General features: G+C 35.3%; 9 protein-coding genes across 9 annotated transcripts; 2 read left to right on the top strand and 7 right to left on the bottom strand.

Moving 5' to 3' along the window:
- Positions 1-129: 129 nt before the first annotated feature.
- RPO41 (DNA-directed RNA polymerase) lies at positions 130-4,150 on the top strand (the record flags this gene model as incomplete). The annotated part of the gene is made up of 1 exon (XM_020223831.1): positions 130-4,150. The coding sequence occupies exon 1, from the start codon at positions 203-205 to the stop codon at positions 4,148-4,150; it is 3,948 nt and encodes a 1,315-aa protein (XP_020078576.1). The 5' UTR covers positions 130-202.
- Positions 4,151-4,359: 209 nt separating this feature from the next.
- MOB2 (Mob2p) lies at positions 4,360-5,713 on the bottom strand (the record flags this gene model as incomplete). Its single annotated transcript, XM_020222651.1, has 1 exon — positions 4,360-5,713. Exon 1 carries the CDS (start codon positions 5,365-5,367, stop codon positions 4,360-4,362), a length of 1,008 nt encoding a protein of 335 aa, XP_020078575.1. The 5' UTR covers positions 5,368-5,713.
- Positions 5,714-6,307: 594 nt separating this feature from the next.
- Positions 6,308-8,574, bottom strand: PSD1 (phosphatidylserine decarboxylase 1). Its single transcript, XM_020220401.1, has one exon. It carries the CDS (start codon positions 8,281-8,283, stop codon positions 6,403-6,405), a length of 1,881 nt encoding a protein of 626 aa, XP_020078574.1. The 5' UTR covers positions 8,284-8,574; the 3' UTR covers positions 6,308-6,402.
- Positions 8,575-8,650: 76 nt separating this feature from the next.
- Positions 8,651-13,591, bottom strand: APC1 (anaphase promoting complex subunit 1). The gene has a single exon (XM_020223830.1). It carries the CDS (start codon positions 13,565-13,567, stop codon positions 8,930-8,932), a length of 4,638 nt encoding a protein of 1,545 aa, XP_020078573.1. The 5' UTR covers positions 13,568-13,591; the 3' UTR covers positions 8,651-8,929.
- A 244-nt stretch (positions 13,592-13,835) lies between these two features.
- Positions 13,836-15,596, bottom strand: HYPBUDRAFT_131450 (elongation factor Tu; the record flags this gene model as incomplete). The annotated part of the gene is made up of 2 exons (XM_020219452.1): positions 13,836-14,794; positions 15,275-15,596. 2 exons carry the CDS (start codon positions 15,594-15,596, stop codon positions 13,836-13,838), a joined length of 1,281 nt encoding a protein of 426 aa, XP_020078572.1.
- Positions 15,597-16,234: 638 nt separating this feature from the next.
- Positions 16,235-17,291, bottom strand: HYPBUDRAFT_151248 (elongation factor Tu, mitochondrial precursor). Its single transcript, XM_020220400.1, has one exon. The coding sequence runs from the start codon at positions 16,965-16,967 to the stop codon at positions 16,641-16,643; it is 327 nt and encodes a 108-aa protein (XP_020078571.1). The 5' UTR covers positions 16,968-17,291; the 3' UTR covers positions 16,235-16,640.
- A 240-nt stretch (positions 17,292-17,531) lies between these two features.
- HYPBUDRAFT_151247 (uncharacterized protein) lies at positions 17,532-18,121 on the top strand (the record flags this gene model as incomplete). The annotated part of the gene is made up of 1 exon (XM_020220399.1): positions 17,532-18,121. A coding segment is annotated over one exon (584 nt), but the record flags the coding sequence as incomplete, so codon positions are not given.
- A 60-nt stretch (positions 18,122-18,181) lies between these two features.
- Positions 18,182-19,191, bottom strand: HYPBUDRAFT_151246 (uncharacterized protein). Its single transcript, XM_020220398.1, has one exon. It carries the CDS (start codon positions 19,165-19,167, stop codon positions 18,250-18,252), a length of 918 nt encoding a protein of 305 aa, XP_020078569.1. The 5' UTR covers positions 19,168-19,191; the 3' UTR covers positions 18,182-18,249.
- Positions 19,192-19,365: 174 nt separating this feature from the next.
- Positions 19,366-21,936, bottom strand: HYPBUDRAFT_100661 (uncharacterized protein; the record flags this gene model as incomplete). Its single annotated transcript, XM_020218066.1, has 2 exons — positions 19,366-21,394; positions 21,545-21,936. 2 exons carry the CDS (start codon positions 21,934-21,936, stop codon positions 19,366-19,368), a joined length of 2,421 nt encoding a protein of 806 aa, XP_020078568.1.
- Between the last annotated feature and the right edge of the window lie 416 nt (positions 21,937-22,352).

Raw genomic sequence — 22,352 nt, 5'->3', positions numbered from 1 at the left:
TGGCTATTTTTTCTTTTTTTCTTCTTTTTTTTTTTTTTTTTTTTTTGTTTTGTTAGTGAGATGCAGTAAATTTTTTTTTTTTTTTTTTTCCTTTCGTTTCTTTCTTAAAGTCAGTTCATCTTATACTAAAGAATACCGATTTTTCACTTAATAACTTGATACTTTGATCTCTTCCTTAGGTGGTTGTACTACGAAAACGAGTATGTTTAGACAAGTTTCGAAAAACGGGAAAATAAGGGAGTTGACTAGGAAATATGTTTGTCAATCTGCTTCATCAATAAGGTCCCAAGTGAGATATTCTACATCAGTGACTCCAAACGAAGACAAGAATGGGTTTTCATCTGTTTATGATGGGTTTCTAGAACGTTTGAAATCGAACAAAGATCAAGGTCCCCTGGAAAAAGAACCCAAGACTTATTTAAGAGCCTTCAATGATATAAATGCAGACTCATTAGATCAATTTAAAAGTCAAGCTACTGATACTGCTTGGACTTCAGATTACGATCCTGTCTCAAGGGCTAGATTTGCAAAAGACATCTACCATTTGCAGTCTTTACTCGATGCCTTAATAGCCAGTGGGAATTTTGACCGTGCAGATAGTATATTAAGAGCTATCTATCCATTATCAAACTCCATAGACCACTTCATCTTTTCATTAAATAAGTACTTAGAGGCCTGGGGTGAACATGAAAATATTTCATTTCTGGAGATGAAACAGTATGTTAAACAGTTAGAATCTAGATATGGTGAAAATTTTACCAACGATCGTACATACGCTATATTTTTAGCAAAATCGTTGAAAAGCCAACAGCATGAAGATTACGAAAAACTTTTACACTCAATAAAGAAAGACGTCTATCTTACAAGAAAAACTTTGAATCATATAGATGTTTTGGGTGCTGATGCATTAACTACTATCTTTCAAGATAATATTTTATCCGAAGTTCACGTACCTCGAGATTTGATTCAAATGTTTAAACAAACTAGACAAAGCCTTGAATCCAATAAAGACAATGCAAATTTCAGTGCTGATCTGTTAAACGAATTACCAGATTATTTCACCGATGAAGGAGGTGAAGTTCCTATTTTAGAGAAGGATGCAGAAACGTTGAAATCAGTAGATGCTTTCGGGTTGAGAGTTATCAGACATACCTTATTAGGTTTACAATCGAATGAGCAAAGCCAAGAGTTAGACAATTTCATTAAAAATTTTTATGCCGAAGCTGATACTAATGTTATCAAACCTTCAAATACAAGAACTGATTTCTTTGAAATAAACAAATCAATCAAAGATGAGCAAATACGCTCGAGATTCAATGAAGCTTTGGATAGTTTTAATGAAATAAGAGAACGTGCATTAGAAGCAAAGGGACTCGATGCTGCTAGAGGTAGATGGCAACATGAATTCGAAGAATTACAGAAAAGAGGCGGTAGTGTTCCTTTAGATAAAAGTTTAAATTCTCAATTATATGTTTGGTATAAAGAATTGTTACCATTAGTTCAAGAAGAATATCAAAAGTGTCAAAGCATCATCAATGAAAACTCTTTTGAAGGACTGGAAAAACGTAAAAGTGCATTAAATACAACTGAAGATAGATCATTTTATGCCCCCTTTTTTGTCCTTGTTCCTCCAGAGAAAATGACCGTTATAACCATTTTGGAGTTGTTAAAATTGAACTCAACCGGTGGTATTATTGATGGTATGAGGATTGGTAGAGCTGTGGTGTCTGTTGGTAAAGCTATCGAATTGGAATATAGATCCCAAAGTTTGGTTCAACAAGAAGGTAAGTCTTTTTCCAAAAAGAAAAGAAATGCCAACGAATGGAAAAAGTTAATAAGACAGAGAGATTATCTGTCAAGAGATCCAGGTGCTTCTAGGGAGTGGGATGCTCCTATCCATGTTAAGGTTGGTGGTGTATTGACTTCTTTATTAGTTCACATTGCCAAAATTCCCGTCACCGGTACTGATCCAACTACTGGTAAAACTGTGAAAGCATTACAACCAGCATTCCATCATACTTACCAATTCATCATGGGACAAAAATTAGGTGTATTAAAACTTCATAAAAGCTTAATTCGTCAATTAGGCAGTAGATCTGTTGAAAACTCTGTGCAACCACAGTTACTTCCAATGTTGGTTAGTCCTCGTCCTTGGTGTGGTCACAATAACGGTGGTTATTTATATTCTCAAACTGGCTTAATTAGAACGAAAGATTCTTCTGAAACCTTAGCGTATTTAAAAGCATCTTCTAATCGTATCAGTGGGGTTTATGATGGTTTGAATGTTTTAGGTGAAACTCCATGGACTATCAATCGTAAAGTTTTTGAAGTTATTACTCATTACTGGAATACCGGGAAACAATTTTTGGATATACCCCCAGTAAGTGAAGAGATTAATTACCCGGAACCGGTTGCTTTCAATGCTGAACCCGAAGCTAAAAAAGAATACCAAAAGAGACTCAAGCAAGCAGTATTAGAAGCCTCTGCTATGAATTCTCAAAGATGTGATACCAATTACAAGTTAGAAATCGCTAGAGGATTTTTAGGTGAGAAGCTCTTTTTCCCTCATAACATTGATTTTAGAGGTAGAGCTTATCCACTTTCTCCTCATTTAAATCATTTAGGGAATGACTTAACTCGTTCTCTTTTCTTATTCTGGAATGGGAAAGAAGTTGGAGAAAAAGGATTGGATTGGTTAAAGATACATTTATCGAACGTTTACGGTTATGATAAAGTTCCATTAAAAGATAGAATTGAGTTCGCTAATAAAAACATAGAAAATATCAAAGCAGTTGCCAAAGATCCTTATCAAAACCAATGGTGGGTCAAAGGTGATAAACCCTGGCAAATTTTAGGTATTTGTTATGAACTTGCTGAAGCTTATACTTTAGAAGATCCAACTAAATTTGTATCTCACTTCCCAGTACATCAAGATGGTACCTGTAATGGCCTTCAACATTATGCAGCTTTAGGTGGTGATGTTGAAGGTGCACGTCAAGTGAATTTGAAACCAGCTGATAGACCTCAAGATGTTTATACTTATGTTGCTGGATTAGTCATCAAAAGAGTTAAAGCTGATGCTGAAGCAGGAAATGAAATGGCAATTTTCTTCGAAGACAAGATTACGAGAAAAGTAGTTAAACAAACTGTTATGACCAATGTTTATGGTGTCACCTTTGTTGGTGCTCTTGCTCAAATCAAAAAACAAGTTATTCATCATTTTGGTAAAGATGAAGATGAAAAGGCCAAAAAATTCACCAAATATTTGACATCTCTAGTTTTTGACTCTGTGAGGGAATTATTCGAAGGTGCCCATTTAATTCAAGATTGGTTGGCTGAAGCTGCTAAACGAATTAGTAAATCAGTTCGTCTTGACACCTTTTCAAATCAAGATAACGAAGCAAACAAACCAAATCATTCATCTTCGGTCATTTGGACGACACCATTAGGTTTACCATGTGTGCAACCATATAGAGTTTTGAAGACTCAACTTATCAGAACAAATTTACAAGACATTTCAATTCATGACCCATTTAGTGGTAGTCAAGTTGATGCAAGAAGACAACAAACAGCATTTCCTCCCAACTTCGTCCACTCTTTAGATGCAACCCATATGTTAATGACCTCTAAAGCTTGTGGTGATGATAATTTAAATTTTGCTTCAGTCCATGATTCTTATTGGACACATGCGTCAGACGTGGATACGATGAACTATCATATAAGAAATCAATTTGTCAAATTGCATCAAGATAATTTAGTTACTAAATTGAAGGACGAATTTGAGCACCGATATAAAGGATTTTTACAAGTTGCATATATCAAGAATGATAGCGACCTTGCTAAAGAAATCAGAAGTGTTAGAAGAAGTATTGTCAAAACTTTAGGTAGGGGGCTTACATTTTCAGATGAAATGTATTTAGAAAATAAGAGACGCCAATTACTTTCATCATCGGATCCAAAAGAGGTTGAAATGGGTAAGGAGATGGTTACTACAATTAGTGTTTGTGAAGGCAAAAATATAGAAGATTTAATATGTAAATCATCTAATAAGTCTATTCAAGTTTTGGTACCATTGAATTTCCCAGAAATACCACCAAAAGGAGAATTTGATGTTGCTGAAGTTAAGAACTCACAATACTTCTTTTCTTAGATGGAAATGACTTATGACTGATATCCACATAAAATAAATTGCATTTTTTTCTTTTCTTTTGTATATATAGATATATTTACTTGTTAATAGGTTTGATTTACGATAATAAAACGACATTGTACATAAAAAATGGTTTTTTGTAAGGTTAAATAATTATTGATTTAAGTGTAAATGATTTTAAAATCCGTAAACTATAACTTGAAATGTTATTATATAATTTTCCCTTGGGCTTCAAGATTTTCAATGAGAGGTAATAAAGGTTCTAATTCCGATCTATCAAGTAGATTATATTCTTTAATCAAACTAATGAAATGCGCAAAAAACGAGTTCCAATGGGCTTCCAAAGATAAATGGACAAATTTATCAAAATGATTATGATAAATATGAGCAAAAATTCGAAACATTTGTCTTGATATGTTTTTACAGTCTTTTAAGAAATTTGGTGGGAAAGCACCACCACTTTTAGTTGGGAAAACCGATTGATCATTAACTTTATTGGAAATCCAAGTTAAAACATAATCAATATATTGACATGCAGGTAAATTGACTGCTTGACCATTACCATCAACCCAAAGATAATTAGTTCTTGGTCCAGCATTCATAGTTGGATATTCTTCAGGGGTAACATATTCTGCTATAACTCCATAACATTGATTTAGGTTATTAAACAACTCAAAGATATTCAAGGCAATCCACTCACCATAGTCCACGTATTTTGGTAATTGAACAATTGTTTTAAAAGAACCTTTAACTAATGCAGTTTTAACAAATGGTTCACATAAGAAAAGGGGTAAAGGTTCATCCAATCCATCATTTTGAATGGTTTGAGTGGATTGTTGCAGCTGCTGAAGCTGATTACCTTGAGAAGATTGGGTTCGGTTGGTCTGGATAGATTGTTGTGATTGCAGTGATGGTTGTTGTAATTGATTGGAACGAGAGAAAGCGTTACCTTGTTGACGTTGGGGTGAGCGGTTTGGACTTTGATTTATATGACTTCTTCTTGTAGGTGATCTCGACTGTGGTTGGCTAAGTTGGTTATTTGAAAATGGTTGTTGGTTACCGATTCTTTGTTGTTTTGTTGGTGAAAGTTTGGTAGGTGATTGTGTTCTTCTTAATGGTGAGCCAGGGGCACTATAGCCATTAGAACTGGAAGGCTCGTCTTTCTTGGACTTCTTAGCACTTCTACCCAAACCTCTAATGGTATTTAAAAATGACATTGCACGTCGACGATGAATATGAAAAGTAAAAGAGAAGAATCGAAAAAAAAAAAAAAAAATATGAAAGATATGAAAAATGACTAGACCAGCTAATAGAAAACGGAACAGGAACTGTTATGATCTGTAAATGGTAGCGAGTAGTACAATTAGATGGGAAACTTTGATGATCACCAATCAAGGAGTACTGGAATTCAACATAAACCGTAAAACAGATTCAGAACCAGAGAATGAGGAACAAAATCAAAACAAAAACACTAGTTTAAAACGAAACAGACGACAAATCTTTTTTCAATACTTAGGGTTCGGTGTGGAAAATATAAAGGAACGTGGGATACCCTTTGTGTTGATATAATTTGTTTCAAAGACTTCAAAGTAAAAGAAGAACAGCGACTCATAAAAAAAAAAAGAGAAAAAAGTACTCGAAATCAAAGATTTTCAGGATCAAAACTGTGTTGATGTTTTCTCTCTTTTTTTTTTTTTTTTTTTTGTCAGTTCGTTTTGCTTCTTTGTTCTCTATACAAAATTCTCTAAGACAAAGCGAACAAAGACTACTGTGAAATTTCTGATTCAGGTCCACACGAAAAGAAGCACGTTATGGTGGTGTTGTTTATTGAACAGTTCAAATACGATAAAGGGGAAAAGGTGTTGACGTAGAGTCTCGAACACGAAGAGGTATAAGGTACAAAGACTGTAAAATCAAGTACTTAACTACACGAATCAGGAAAAAACTTAGTTCAATTACAAAATACAAAATATGGGGTCAGAAGGTAGTAAAAGTAATTGTATAGATCTAAGTAGAGTAGAGTTAAGAAATCAAGTCAAAGAGCAAATCAACACCAAATATTGTTGAAGAAATGAAGATTTTATGCTAGTTTTCCAAAATATGAGCCAAAGTAATAGGTGAAAAAGAAAAATTATAATTAAGTTGAATTAAAATAATCTAGTATACAAGTTTTTATCGTTTTTTCTATAATTTTTTTTTTTTTTTTGTAGTTTCTTATGTTAAAAAAGATTTCACCCTTTGACCTGATTTGCTTATTCAAAGTGACCTAAAGATTCACCCATTTTGATTTTTTGACCAAGTTCTAAATCAAATTTGAAGTTATCTGGAGCTTCGAAGGCCAAAACAACCGTAGACCCAAGTTTGAATCCTCCAACCTCAGAGCCTTTTGTTAATGGATACCCTCCTAAAAGTCTACTAGCATTAGTATAAGTAGCTTCATAAACAGTATTTTTCTTATACTTCTTGGGTTGTTTCGGTTTAACCATTCCTTCAGACTCTATATCAAAACTATTGGTGGTACCAGCAGCGCTGTCGCTACCTTTTAACAATGGAGTATTTTCATCAAGATCTTCCCGGCTACTATTACTTCTCAGATAACTCTCATGTTCATAAACATCGTTTGTTTTCAAATCTTTATCAAAGTTGACAACAATACTACCAACGTTAGTAGCTCCAACTGGAATCATTGAAAAAAAACCATGCTTCCAGTAACCCAATAAAGCAACTCTTTCATTTAAAACGAATAACCCTTGTAAAGTCTTTTGGAAAAATGGCGCAACTGAAAATAATTCACCAATAAAATGACGTCTTAAAGTGGTAACCCAATTAGTTGGTGAGTGATATCTATGATAATCACCGGGTGCCAAATAAATAACCGCAAAATATAATTGTTTATGACCACTTAAATGAAGTCTTTCTAAAGGAGTTGGAGCCAAGTTTTGGGCTACACTTAATTCTTTTGCTAAACTAGTTTTAGAATCAGGAGCTGTCTTGTCACCTTTATCAGTATATTCCATATCATTCATATGATAAGTTGATTGGTTTTCACCTCCAATAATATCATCAACCGAATAAGAAATACCATTAATTTTAGCAAATTCTTGATCTCTTTGTAAAACAGATAAATCGTTAGCCTGGTGATCAAATTCAAGAGAGTGACGGGGTGCCGCCAATCTTTTAGTGCTTAAACCTAATAAAGCATCAACAGAATAAGTCATACCTTTAACCTGTTCTATTTCACCATTATCAATAACACCAAATTTCAATACCTTACCATCAGATGGTGAAACCAAATCACTATTTGCAATTGGCCTAACCCCAGGTCTCAATTTACGGTAAAAAAATTCTGATAAATTTGAGTAAGTATGTAATTCACGTTCTTCCATTTCGTTCAAATTAACTCCAAAGATGGCAGAGTATAATTTAAAAGATGGACTTCTTAGCCAAACTGGTAAAGTAATCGAATTAAACTGGCCCCATAACCTTGAGATGGATTTCAATGGTAAGGTGGAATATGCATATAGATGCCATGATTGAGGTTTGATTGAGTACTGATTCAAAGGGAAAATATCTTCATCTTCGTCATCAATATTATCATACCCACGATCATATCCAATTTTGGCAGCTACACCTCCTAAAACAACGGTTAAAGTAGTTAAAGTCCACCATTTAACAAATTTTCTACGTTCCTGTCTTCTCTTACGAGCTTCAGCTGAGAAAAATCTTTTATGGATATTCCTAGTTTTAGTTTTAATTTTTTGATTTGCAGTTGAAAACAGTCGTTTAGATAATTTGATCTGAGGTAACCTCAAATTTCTGTTACCTTCACCGATTATTCCACTTGAGCCTTTGGACCAAGTAGAATAATATAAGGCACTTCTTTTAGGTCTGGGAATCTTGGGAAATTTATAGTAATATGAGCTGAAATACCTGGCTTGTTGCTGAGGTTGGGAAATATTAGCATTAGACTGTTGATATTGTCTTTGAAGACTAATTTCAGCTACAGATGTAGCCCTTGACAATGGTTGGCTAATATTCATAATTTGAGGTCCAAATTTGAGATTGGTTGAGTTATACCTTACCTTATGTCTCATATGGGCCGATGCGTTGAAAGGAGAGGGTTTGAACGCCATTTTGGGCAATATATTTTTATTCTAAACTCTATTGGCTCTCTGGTCTATTTTCCGAATTTCTTAAGATTCTAAAAGACGTCGTTTATGACTTTTTAAAACCTAACCACCTTTGAGATACTAAAAACAAAAAAACAAAAAGGAAAACAAAAGAACAAAATAACTCCAACAAAGAAACCTACCAACAACGCAATGCTATATGGTCAACTCTAAGCACTGAATGCAATCAATTCACTTTACACAGAGCAGAGAACGCAATGCTTGACTGTGTTTGTATCGGTTGTAAGTTCAGCTATACAGTGGTAACTCCAAGTAACTGAGGTGAAAAAAAAAAAAAAAAAAAAAAAAAAAAATCTCACTAAGTATACGCGGTGAAAATCAAAAAAATTTTTGCACAGAAGTACGAGGGAAATAAACAATATACTGTGGACGATCGTGTGCCAATGCCAATGAACTACGGTCTAACGCTATTGTGATATGAAAAATGCTAAGCATGTGATAGACATTCAAGTTCAATCAAGTGACTATTGTTCATACCTCTCCTATTGCTTACACTTTAGAGACCTGGCAGTACTGGGACCATAAAGGAAATGCAACTTCTATTAGAGTGGTTATATATACAGTTTGGGATGAATGTAGTTTAGACCGATTAATTATTAGCTAGATCCCAGACTTGTTGCTTGAGTTGTTCGATAAAATCTAGACTAACGTAATGTAGTTGATCATTTAATAATCGATCACTGAAAGCGAATAATAGCTTTATGTTCCAAAGATCTTGTATGGTTTTCGGTTTTGTAGCCATTCTTTCGAGTTCAATTTTGTTATCAATGATGTTAAAGATTGACAACCCTGAGGAATTGACTTGGGGATCAGATTCGGAATGATCACTTATACTTTCATAAAGGAAAACTTGTTTTTCAAAATCATTTGAATTTTTCATCAAATTCAAGTTAAGAAACTTGAAAACATCTGAATTAACTCGAATTTCTCCATTTTGTATTTGAAGTAATTTGTTTTCATTATTCAAAAGTTCATTCACTGACGATTTGAGCAATTGGTAATTGCGTCTTTTATACACGAATATAGTTAAGGATTTTTTGAAGATTTCAAGATATTCGGAATTAAGTTCAAAATCAACTTTGACATTAAAGTGATCTGGCGATTTTGTGCTAATGCTAATGATTTCATCTAAATGGGGTAATAAGCACGGTGATAGTGTTTCAATCATTTCGCCATTTTTCAAATGCATTATAACGGGAATCTTTGATGCTTTCCTGGTATTAACATCTCTAATGACTAGACATCTTGGTTCCGCTGATAATGCCCAAAAATGTCTTAAAGCTTGTAAATGTATTTCGTAATCAGTATTTTCGTTTGGATACACCGGGTATAATGAAATTAATAGACATGCAATTGCAAAATTCGAATTAGCAAAAGCATATTGTCCCCCACCAAGAAATAAGAAACCTAATGCCATATTTATAGCTTGGTAATTACCGTATCCCATTTCTTTATGCGTTTCCGAGTGCAAAATTCTTAATCTTCTGAAAGTTTCCAAGTCTCCACTACCTGCCATAACTAATGAAAGACATAATGCCAATAAGTTTTGTATATTGCTAGCACTGTTATAAGCAGTTTTTTGATCGTAATTATTGGCCGGTGACATTGAAATAACCATCATTACGTCTAAGAAATGTAATAGAGTATCTCTTGCTTTTATGTTATGACTCGACGCATACTTAACAGCCATTGATAAACAGGCACCTCCTAATATATTAAAGTATGGTAACTGATCACTATCCAAGACTTCAATTACTCCTAGTGAATATTTCTTAAGTAAGGATTCTGGTATTTCGCTTTCAACCCACTCGATTGTTTCACCTATAGACTCCCACATTATAAGATTTTTAGCAACACATCTTAATAATAACAAATCAGATCTAACATAATCTAACAATTGCTCAGAAGCTGGAACTTTTAGCTTATTAGCAATTATTTTATTTTCGGTCTTCATGTAGATAAAACCTAAAGCTAAAAGAGCCCCTGAGCTTGATTTGTCCAATTCTTGTACTGGTTGATAATCCTTCATCGAGGTCCCTAAGGAAAGTAACTTATCGATTACGTGTGTATCATTCAACCCCCTTAAGTCATCACCCTTTCCTAAATTTACGAATCCAAGCGCTAGACCAGCAGATAATCTATAACCTTCATGAATTTCTTCATTATCATTTTGAAACACGGATCCATGAAGTTGTGAAAGTAAAATTTCACTCATGCGTCGATGCTGAGTTTCTAAGTACAATAACCCTATACCAATTAATCCAGCAGTTTGAACCATTATCGGGACGTTCAAATCATTAGCTCCTTGAGGCAAAAGAGCAACAGCATGGACAGATAACACTTTTGTTAATTTATTGTCCATGGATCCTTTTAAACTTGCAGCCATACCTATTAATAATCCCACACTCGTTAATGGATGTTTCGGTCCTAGATAATTATAAATATGCCATTCTTCTAGTTTCTTCAAATGCCCATTGAGTCCTAAACCCAACAAGAAACCAGCATGTTGAGAATTAAGCTCGGGAGGCTTGTTGAATATAATCCAGCTACCAGAAATACCTTTGGACTCCTTACTGATACTCAATCCTGAGGAAACACCATTGTGAAAGTAACCCCATTCATTGATACCTTCATTAATAGTTCCTTCAGACAAAATGATATTCGTCATCGTGGGAGCGATTAACGTGTTGAGATTGAACTTGGGAATGGGGAATTTCTCAGTTAAAAGTGGCATTCTTCCTGCGAAAAATAATGCAGCCCTACCCATTGGAATTGATAAAGTCCTGAGAGCTACCAAAGCAGCTAGTTCTCTTTGTAGCAAGACAATGTCATATTCACCAATGTTTTCTTCAGTAACCAAAGTTGCAGTTTGAGTCCTTGTTTGATGCAAGAGAGTTGTGATCTCGTAGTATCTTCTGTCTTGATCAAATATAAGCTTAGTGATGTTGATTCTATCAGCTTCGGACTGACCGTCCCAAGCAACGACGTAATCATTTTTATCCAAGATGTTTGCCACGATATTATTAACGTCTCTTCGTGTGGCATAATTTGCAGCATTGGAAAAGTTATTATATAAAGGTACTGGCTGAGACTTTGAATTCAAAAGCATACTTAAATCTTTTCGGCCCACAAGTTCTAAAGTCTTACTATTCCATTCAAATGCAGGGTTTTCCTGGCAAATCAGTATACACTCCTTAAGGGGCACGTATATACCAGCCGGATAGGTTTCAAGATCACTCATGGTTATTCCAAACTCACACATTAAATCCACCACATCGCTCGGGCCAAAGTCAGGGGACACTATAAGTTCAAATAACTTAAGAATTTTATGAGTTCTTGGGGTGATTAATTCATCCACGGAGTCACTCTCTTCAACTAGTTGGGAAAATGTAAGATACCTGATAATTTTATGAGTGAAAAGGCTAGTTAAGGATTCTAATAAGTTGGGAGGAAATTCAAGAACGAGAACCAGTAGAAATCTAACTTCTTTATCCATAACTTGATGGTCGATCATATAATATTTTGTCCATTTATCATGCCATCCCATCCAAATGATATATTGTGTGAGTAAAACCCCCACCTGATTCATGCTTTTTTCTGCCAAGGCATCTAACTTCATTTCTTCATATATTAAGTGCAAAGAAAGAACAATGTAAGGAATTAGGTCAGTAAATGAATAGTTTAAATTAAAAGCTTCGCTCAACTTTTTGGCTTGAGGTAACAATTCAGTGACTTCGTTTCGAACGCAATGTGTTCCCTTTTGAAAATCATACGTTATTGCAAGAAGAGTAGATGTAAATGCTTTCCAATCATTTTTATTCCCATCTAACATAAGGGATGAGCGCCACATTGCCCATACAGTTTGGTCAAGTTTAGATCCAGAAAGATACTTGAAGACTTGCATACATCTTTGAACTAATGCAGAGGATGGTTCAAGAACCAAGGTCACGATGTAAGTCTTGCCACTATTAGTTAATATAGCCAACTCATCGTCATATGAGCTTAATAATGTAGTGATCCCAGGATAGTTACCTGAAAGATCAATACTAGGAGAGTGAATATCCAAAAATGGATGTACCATGCACAACATATGATCATTTTTCAAGACAAGCAACCAACCGGGATGGTTAATGTTATTAAGAGGGATGGCATGATTACATCTAAAAGTATAACATGATTGGTAGCGAGGGATCAGGGATGTTGAAGAATGGCTGAATATATATACATAGGTTTCTTTAACTGATCTATTAGAAACAATAATGGCTTCTTGGTCCTCATATGAAATTCCATATACTGTAAGTTGAGATTTTCTAGCCTTGGGATGTAATGTATCAACCCTAGTCAAAATCATATCTTTTCTGAATGCACTAAACTCTAAAGCGTTAAAGGATGATTTACTCTTAGTAGGCTCTGTGAAACCGGGTTCGGACCCCATTCTTGCCATTGATGAAACACCTGATAATAGTGTACTAGTTCTTTTTTTATCCATGTTGAGAGAAAGAGCTGGCTGACTTCCACTTGTGATATGAGTGGCATCAATGGCTCCATTGTCATCTTCTAATATACGGGAAGGATTAGGTGTTGTTATGAGAGATTTTTGATGCTTCTGATACTTGGTGCTAGTTGATTTTTTAGCACTCCTAGAATTTCTAATATGGTATAGTATAATTGATTTGTCGTGTGGATTATATGTTGCACATATTGAAGTCATTTTGGCTTTTGGAAACCACATCATTTCTTCAAGAGGAGATATTATCGAGGTGGATGAAGTAGTCACAATCTTGAAGTCATCTATTGGATCAACTAAAGTTAAAAATTTAGCAGCATTAAATTGGGGAGAGTCCACATGTCCAAAGTTATTCACATTGGGTTGAGATTGATCTTTCTCAAGGATCAATCCTGATTCAAATGGAAATGCCTTCTTTAGAACAAATGGAAAACTCACCACATATGAAGTGCCATCGTGAAAATATAAATATGCTGATTTTTTTAAGCAGACAACCAATGCATCAGAGTCAGAGTTGCTGAAGGTTGTGTAGGTCGACGTTACAACATCCTCGTCATATGTAAGTTTCTTTGAAACTGTTGAACCCTTGATTAAGATCACTTCTCTTTTACTAACCAACAACTGTCGATTGTTTGAATATATGGATGTCTTATATCCTAGGGCCCCAGAGTATGGATGGGTTATATCATTCCGCAAATCAAAGGCTGGCAGAGTGATCATGTTTGACAATTGAAACCCGGAAACCTTCGATGGAGCTTAATAGGAAGTAGATTTCAAATAATAGTTTAGATCAAAACACAGCAGAAATTAGAAGTTTCACAATTACAGCGCGTAAAATGAGTTTTCCAAAAAAAAAAAAAAAAAAACTATTTTAAAATGATGATTTATTATCGATATTCGATTATATACTTACATTTGAAACATTTGAAAGCTATATACAGATAGGAGAATAAGAATTTACGTTGAATTAAACGGCAACATAAATCGCTTATTCAATAATTCTGGTGACTAAACCGGTACCGACAGTTCTACCACCTTCTCTAATGTTGAAACGTTGGTTAACTTCAATTGGAGTTTTTCTAATGAAGTCAATAATCATTTCGACGTTGTCACCTGGCATGACTTGTTGAGAGTGATCAACACCTTCACCTGGTGGGAAACTTAAAGAACCGGTAACATCGGTAGTTCTAACGAATAATTGAGGTTTGTAGTGTTCACTGAATGGAGAGTGACGGCCACCTTCTTCTTTAGATAAGATATATAATGAAGCCAAGATTTTAGTGTGGGAAGTAATGGTGTTTGGTTTGGCAAGAACCATACCACGGTGAAGTTGGTCTCTTCTAACACCTCTTAATAAGATACCACAGTTATCACCAGCCATAGCAGAATCTAAATCTTTTTTGAACATTTCAATACCGGTAACAGTAGTTTTGAATGGTTTGTCGAAACCACCAACGATTTCAACTTCTTCACCCTTCTTTAAACTACCTCTTTCAACTCTACCAGTGACGACAGTACCTCTACCGGAAATGGAGAAAACATCTTCAATTGGTAAAACAAAAGATTGTTCTAAATCACGTTGAGGGGTTGGAATGTGTTCATCGACAGCGTCTAATAATTTTTCAATGGATTGGATACCAATTTCTGGTTGTTTGTTTTCCAAAGCACATAAAGCAGAACCCATGATAACTGGAGTGTTATCACCATCGAAACCGTATTGAGTCAATAATTCTCTCATTTCCATTTCGACTAATTCCAACATTTCTGGATCATCAACAGCATCAACCTTGTTAACGAAAACAACTAAGTTTTGAACACCAACTTGTCTAGCTAATAATAAATGTTCTCTAGTTTGAGGCATCTGACCATCAGAAGCAGCAACAACAATAATAGCACCATCCATTTGAGCAGCACCAGTAATCATATTTTTAATATAATCAGCGTGACCTGGACAGTTACCAATGATAACAGATTCAGAAACAGATTCACCAAGAACTCTTTGAGCAACAATTAAACCTGATGGAACACGAACACACCAAACACGGCCTTGGTAATCGTTAACAGCTTTGATTTCTTGGGAAGCAGAGAGAACAGTGGATGATTGAGCACCGGATTCAGCAACTTTGATCATATTAACTGGTTTAGATTCGTTGACTAAAGCTTTAGCTTTAACTTTATCGTGAGGAGCTTCACCGGTTTGAACAAACATATCATGACCTTCGGTAACAAGCAAAGAAACACCATCTTGGTTAGTGAATTCAACCATTTTATGGTTAGCAGCTTCTTTTAAGATAAATTCTTCACCAGCAACATATTCAATTTCTTTAGTATCACGATTGTATTGAGCAATTTTGAGATCAACAAAGTCTTTTTGAACTTGATCAAGGTATAAGTAACCTTTGTCAGTTAAAATTCTCATATCTTCACTGAGACAATCAACGTGAGCATAATGTCTTTTATCAGTTTCATATTCAACGTGAGCAGAAGAAATAGTAATACCTCTGGCTCTTTCTTCTGGAGCTTTATCGATGGAGCCGTAATCCAAGAAATCGGCACCACCTTTTTCTGCTAAAACTTTAGTAATAGCGGCAGTTAAAGTGGTTTTACCGTGATCAACATGACCAATGGTACCAACATTAACATGAGGTTTGGAACGGTCAAAGGCAGCATAAGATCTTGCCAAAGTTGGACGAGCCTTAGCGATAGTACGTCCACCAAGACGTAAAGCACCAGAGAAGCTTTTAAACATTTTGTGGTTCGATTAACTGGATTGATTGAATTTTTCAAGAAAACAATTTAGAAAAGAATTCTCTTGAAAAGTTTTGAAAATTTGACAATTTGTTGGTAATGCGCGGTAATTTGATTCGTTACTAGGAACCGATTATGTAAGCAATTATGTAAGTACCAGATTACCAAAAGATGAGTGGTTCGTGCACGTACATGCCACCTTCTACGGTTAGAACACGAGCATCTTTGGCACTACGAATAGGTTGCAAACATCTGAGACAAACATTGTATTGGACAAACTATACTTGAACTTAGAGTAGGATTACGCTTTCTCGTTTTAGCAGCAACATCTGTTCAGCTTTTTGAAATATAAGGTACGTTATGATGTTTTGAGAGACCGTAAAGTCATTGCTACCTTTGATATCATACATCGACTTTTCAATTCGTGGAGGTTACTTTAGTGATTAAAGTGTTTCGAAAATCAAGCATAAGATTAATCAAGACTGTAGCTAAAAGCTCAAATCAACATTTTTTGAGTATTATCTACAACTCAAGTCCTTAGTGCAAGTCTACACAACTCAAGTCCTTAGTGCAAGTCTACACAACTCAAGTCCTTAGTGCAAGTCTACACAACTCAAGTCCTTAGTGCAAGTCTACACAACTTTTCGGAAATATCCTGAAGAAGCGATACACTATCGCAGATATGCGTACATTGCCGTAGATTCGAGGTGTCAATTGTATTCAACATCATTTCGGTTTTTGAAGAGTAGAACGCCTGTTCGTTTGCAAGGTAGTCTATAAGTTTTGTGAGGACCATAATGAAAGAAAAAACAGGTTACAAAGTATTTGAGTTATTTACGATCTAAGTCAAATAGACTCTCTGCGTGCACTTTTCCTACAAACCAACCTGATAGTGCAATAGACATTGGCTTCTTCTAATGGTTTCACAATCAAAAGCTAATGAAGTGACCTTTCACAGCAAGGCATTTACACACATTTCAAATCCGAGAGAGAATGGTGGGGTTGGCCACAATGGTAAGAGTGGGTGTAGGTAAACTGTGGAACGCTAGTGGCTTATATTAACATGGGAATAGTGCCTTTTTTCAGTTTCGTATTCAACGGGAGCAGAACAAATGGCTTTACCCCTGGTTCTTTCTTTTGGAGCTTTATCGATAGAGCCATAATCCAAGGAGTCGGCACCACCTTTTTCTGCTAAAACTTTGGTGATAGCGGCAGTTAAAGTGCTTTTGCCTTGATCATCATGACCAATAGTACCAATATAAACATGAGGTTTAGAACGGTCAAAATCAGCATAAGTTCTGACGAAACTTGGACGAGCCTTTGCGATAGAATTACGAGATAAACGTAAAGCACCGGAGAGATTTTTAAACATCTTGAGCTTGATTCTATGGATTCAATGAAAGAAGAGATGTTTCTGGCCTGGTGAAAAGTTTGAAAACTAATGAGAATTGTGATTTGGAAACTCGTTGATTGCCACACTACATTGGGGTATGGAGGTTTACTTCACTTAGTAAAAGTATGGTCTTTTTGCATCTTACTGCAAACACTGTATCCCTTATGTTAGAGATAGAGTTTGGAACTTGAGTAGTCGATAATCCTGGAGCGAACTTTATGATATAGCTATCTAAATAAAGAATGACGAGAAGAAACTTGTAATATACTTTGAGGTTTTGGTCACATACAAATGTATTTTAACTAGCCTGAATAGCATCTTCACAGTGCTAAAAAGAGAACTGAGCTGTTCTATAGGCGGTCTTGGATATATGAAGTCTTCTTTTGAGTAAATTCATGTTCTTGTATTGAGATTATGTAACAAAATGGAGAATTTATGTGAGCCCATCGATTTTTTCAGCTATTTTCCTTTGTACAAACTTCACTTCTTATACATATAATCATGGAAAACTTGACGGTCATATGCAAGAGTAGTTGGGGGTCATCAATGCGTTTGGAAAATGTTTCTCGAAGTCTATCTATTTCCGAACTTCAAAAAACCCTTTTAACTCAGTATTCCAGTGTTTGCAGTATGAAGTTTCGAGACTGCTCATCGAATAAACCGCTTCAACTGTATCAAACATTGTCGGAAATCACCCATAATGGATTATGCGTGGTCCAAGCATTATTACCACTAAACGGAGGTAAAGGTGGGTTTGGAAACAACCTCAGATCTAATAAGGGTAATAAGCAAAAGAAAAAGCCCACTGAAGATTCTAAAGCCTTCTCGAAGGATTTGAAGACGGGGGTCAGGATAAAGGATTTGAATAGACTACAGAAGGCTAGTGAGGTGCTTCAAAAACAGCAGGAACATAGTCAAGAAGCCAAAGAAAAACTTGATAAGAAACAAGCAAAATTGAAAAAAGCTATTGAATATTATGAAGGTATACTCAACGGGAAAAGTAATGAGAAGTTTAAAGATACAGATTTTCTAGATGAGGCTGATAACGTTATGCAAAACTTACGTGATAAGATGGAAGTGGTGTTCGAACTGCTGGGCAGTGAAGAATGGGAAAGCGATTGGGAATCTGATGAAGAAAAATCAGAAAAGCTGAATGATGATAAGCCAGTAGAAGAAAAAACCAAACCAAAATTTGCAACTTTTTTCGACGATAGTGACTAATTTTAAACTACAGCTTATAAATAAGTATAAAATCTTTTATTTAAGTTAATAATGGAGTATTTTCACGAGATGCATCACGTTCAAGATCATTGGATCTTTCAGTTTCAATGTTTTCATCCACAATTCTCCCGATTTCACGTTGTTCATTCAAGCTTGCATTAATACCTTCGTTTCTGAAATACTCGTAATATATACATAAGGACAATAACGTTCCTTGTAACAATGCAGCAAAGAGATAAGAGATCCAGGAGCTCCAATGTGAACCTTTGGTGAAGAACAAGGTAGCTGTGAAAATAAATCCACCGGGTGTCTGAATACACATCATTCCTATGGAGAGTGTTCCAGGGTGTTTCAATTTATAAGTTGTGAATATTTGTGGAACATATTTGATAACGGTTAATAAAGTTGAAAGCAACCCGTTTACGTTTGCAATGGATATTAAAACTTTATGATTTGTTGAAAGAGCAATGATAATTTGGATTACTGAAGCCAACCCGTGGATTAAAACAAAGTGTCCGACTTTGATGATTTCAGCATACTCTGTTTTGTCTTGTTTAATCGAATTCTTGGTTAATACTAAAACAAATATAAGAATGAAAATGGCACAAGTACATTGAACTCCAATTTGTAGTAAATTCAATTGAGAGTTAATACAATTAAACGTATTAATTGCCCTAGTACGGCAACAGTCCCTAGCTCTACCACTAACTAAGATGATATTTGTTAAAGTAAAGATAGATGAACATGATCCCAAAAGCAAGAAATTTACCGATAGACCCTCAGAAGTTTTTTTGGAGTAAATACGGTGATATTGAGGCAAATAACTTATGAAGATCCCCAAGGTTATAAGCAACAGGAAAACCAAATTGACCGTGCTGGCGCCTTCAAAGACGGAGCATTGATTGATATCTTCATCTCTGGTAGACAAGAAGATGGAGAAGTCCCTCATTGAATTCATTTTGGATAGAGAATGGGCTCAACTAGAGTAAGAAGTATTATTACGCGTGGGGCTCACATTTTTAAATGACATCCTTAGATTTTGAGATAATCTATCTAGTCCTGCACATTGCCAGGAGCGATTGAAATTTTGCATCATTTACAGAGGATTAAACATACAAACGTAAGTCATTAGGATTCTATACAATTAGAGTAGAGGCTATAATTTACGAATGGTGACAGGGACTTTAACGAACATGGAATCGTGATTGTGGAGTTTAATTTGGATTTTCAAGTAGTAGTATCTCCCAATAATGCAACTTTGGAAATTAGGAACCAAAGCATAGGAGTCAGAACTTAAATCTTCACTGGAACCCGAACTATCTCTGAGTAGTAAGTTTTCAATGTCAACTGATACAATCATTGACTTGTGGTACATTGTTTCTTGATTTTTTGTTTCATTCATAACAGTAGTTGGTTGACCCCAATTTGCCAAACCTTGTTTACATTGAGATTTGACATGGTCAAATTTTAAATTATTGTATTTCACAGAAAGATTTGCCAAAGCTTTGATATCCATGATGAACTGACTATCAATATTGAGAACTTCTGAACCCAAAAAACTAGTAACGCGGGAAATTTCGTCAACATATTTTTTGAAAGGATTAATAACGTAAGTTTCCAAATTATCATTTTCATTGGCGATATTTCTGAATTTCAAATCGTTCATGATTTCAATTGGAATAGGGAATTTTTTCGATCTGTACGTTGCCACAACTAATTCTGCAGAAACGGATTTTATTTCTGGTGGTCTATGACTTTTGGAATGCACATCACCACTATATTTGAAGCTAATTTCAATTGGAACGTCGATTTTGGTTGGTAGTTGTTTATTATCTTTACCATTGAAAGGTTTCATATTGTACGGAGGAGTGTACTTTATGATATAATCAACTTTTGGGGTTTTAGCCCCTAATATACCGATAATCTTGGGAGAAGAACCAATTGTTTTCTTTTTAAAGGGAAGAAACATTTCATATTCGGAAGAATCAAAATAACGTTGATGAGTTTCAGAGAAATGATAAGATCTGAAAGCCTCTGGTTCATATAATTGTCTTCTCTTGACGGTGGAAGGAGTTCTTGCAAGATGAGTATTTGGTGAAGGAGTGGGTGACGGAGATTTAGACGCTATTGGCGCTATATTGTAGCCACTTGCATTTAATAACTCATTACCTAATTCAATTTTATCTTTAATTCTAGTAATAAGATTTTTATAAATCAATTCAGAATCACGTTTTAAAGCAACTGGATCAAGAGCCATACTAATTCTTTCATGAGGTATAACTCTTACAAAAGAACTAGCTTCATTAACAATGATAAATTCTTCCTTTTCTTTGGCTGAGGGGAAATATTTTTCATAGTCGGTTGTTTTACTGATAATTCTAGCTTCAACACTATAACTAAGAGCAGTATCTGGGAAGGATAAATCCTTAATACGCTTATTAAAAATCCCATTAAGGCCCTGTTTTCTTCTATGAGGAGATGGTTGTGGAGTACTAGGAGCAATTTGAAAATCAACTTTACTTGAATTTGCACTATTCTGAGCAGTTCCTTTTTTACTATTACTTTCTCTTATTTTACGTAATTTTTTCAAGAATTCATCACGTTCTAAACCAATGGTAGGTTGAGCCTCACAATGACTTGATAAATTATGAAATTCACAAGCACAATCTAATAATCTTTCTGGGATTGTAAAATTGAAGAATTTCTTATAAACAACTTTTGGCTGAATCACTTTTTCGACGTTGAACCGAAGATGAGAGTTATCAATTGGGTCAATAGCATCTATACCCGAGACAATTGAATCATCAAAATCAACCGGGGTCCAAGATGCAGAATAATCAAACATGTTTAAGAATTTGAAAAAAACAATTGGGCGTCTCAGATCGGCGGATTCTCCCATGACGGAAACTTTCCCTTCAAAGACAACCGAAAGCATATCAAAGGGTAATGGTTCATCAGACGTGTTAACCACGGTGATAAACCCGTGAACGGAATCCCCCTGTTGATATTCATACTGTTGAGTGTCTATTATAGTTGGCTTGACCCCTCTTTGACAAGGTTTATCCGTATTTTGAATATCAATTTTCAACTTATTTGAAATACTACTATGAACATCAACTAATTTTTTCATGCGGTGAGTATTTGCCAAAATACTATTTTCCCAACGGGTTGGATTATCATCTTCACTAATGTGGGGAGGAGGAGGAGGAGGATATGTCAAACCATCAAAGGGATGCGATTGTAAATGCTCTTGAAGACTTGTATCCTGAGGAGTGAGTTGTTCGCTAGAAGCTTCTGATGATTCGCCTGAGCTTTCAATCGAAGGAAAGTAAGACCCGGCACCGGCCCCGGGGGGGCCTGCGGCATAATTGGGGGATTCTAAAGGAGAAGAAGTTTCATAAGTGGGAGGCTTGGTTCTCCTATCTTCATCTGAAGGTCGAATGTTTTTAGAAAAAGTAGATTGATACAATTGATATGAGGGAAGGATATTCCACATGGGGACATCTTCATAGGCTGGTGATACCAACGGCTGAAGCGTCATATCATCACTTATGGTATTTCTAATGTCTCTGGGTTTTTCATTTTGATCATTCAAAGATAGATTATGGATGTTTGTATCTTCACGGTTTGCTGTCGAATTAACATTCGATGAAGCACTAGATGACAGCAGGGGAGTAGATGATCTGACGGGTTTCTTTTGATTATTCGCAAGCCCAAAAAATTTCATTATATGTAATCACTGAATCTGGCTTGATAATAAATTCTTATTGTATCTGCTGGGTTTTCCTGTTTTCTAGCCCTTTTTTTATAAAAACTTATAAACGAGTAATTCTAATCACGAGTAATTATAATGACAACTATAAAAGGCGTTAAAATAGCAAGATGAACTATTTCCCAAATCGAATTGTCAACCCAAGGTATTAATATTACTATATTTTCTATCCAATTTATGGCGTAAAATCAACGTTAATCTCTGGGGGGATGTTTTTATTTTTTATCTTGATCGTTCAACCAATAAAGGGGGCAACGTGACCAAAGTTAGACGGATCTCAACCTAATCGAAGTCAATCACAGAACTAGTATCCCAGGCTCTACTACTTTCAGAATTCAATAATTCCTAAGCTCTACTAAGTCTGGTCTGGT

This window comes from Hyphopichia burtonii, assembly GCF_001661395.1.
Source record: "Hyphopichia burtonii NRRL Y-1933 unplaced genomic scaffold HYPBUscaffold_1, whole genome shotgun sequence".
Taxonomy (NCBI): domain Eukaryota; kingdom Fungi; phylum Ascomycota; class Pichiomycetes; order Serinales; family Debaryomycetaceae; genus Hyphopichia; species Hyphopichia burtonii.
Note: the sequence above shows the minus strand (reverse complement) of the source record. Positions and strands in the feature narration are given on the sequence as shown.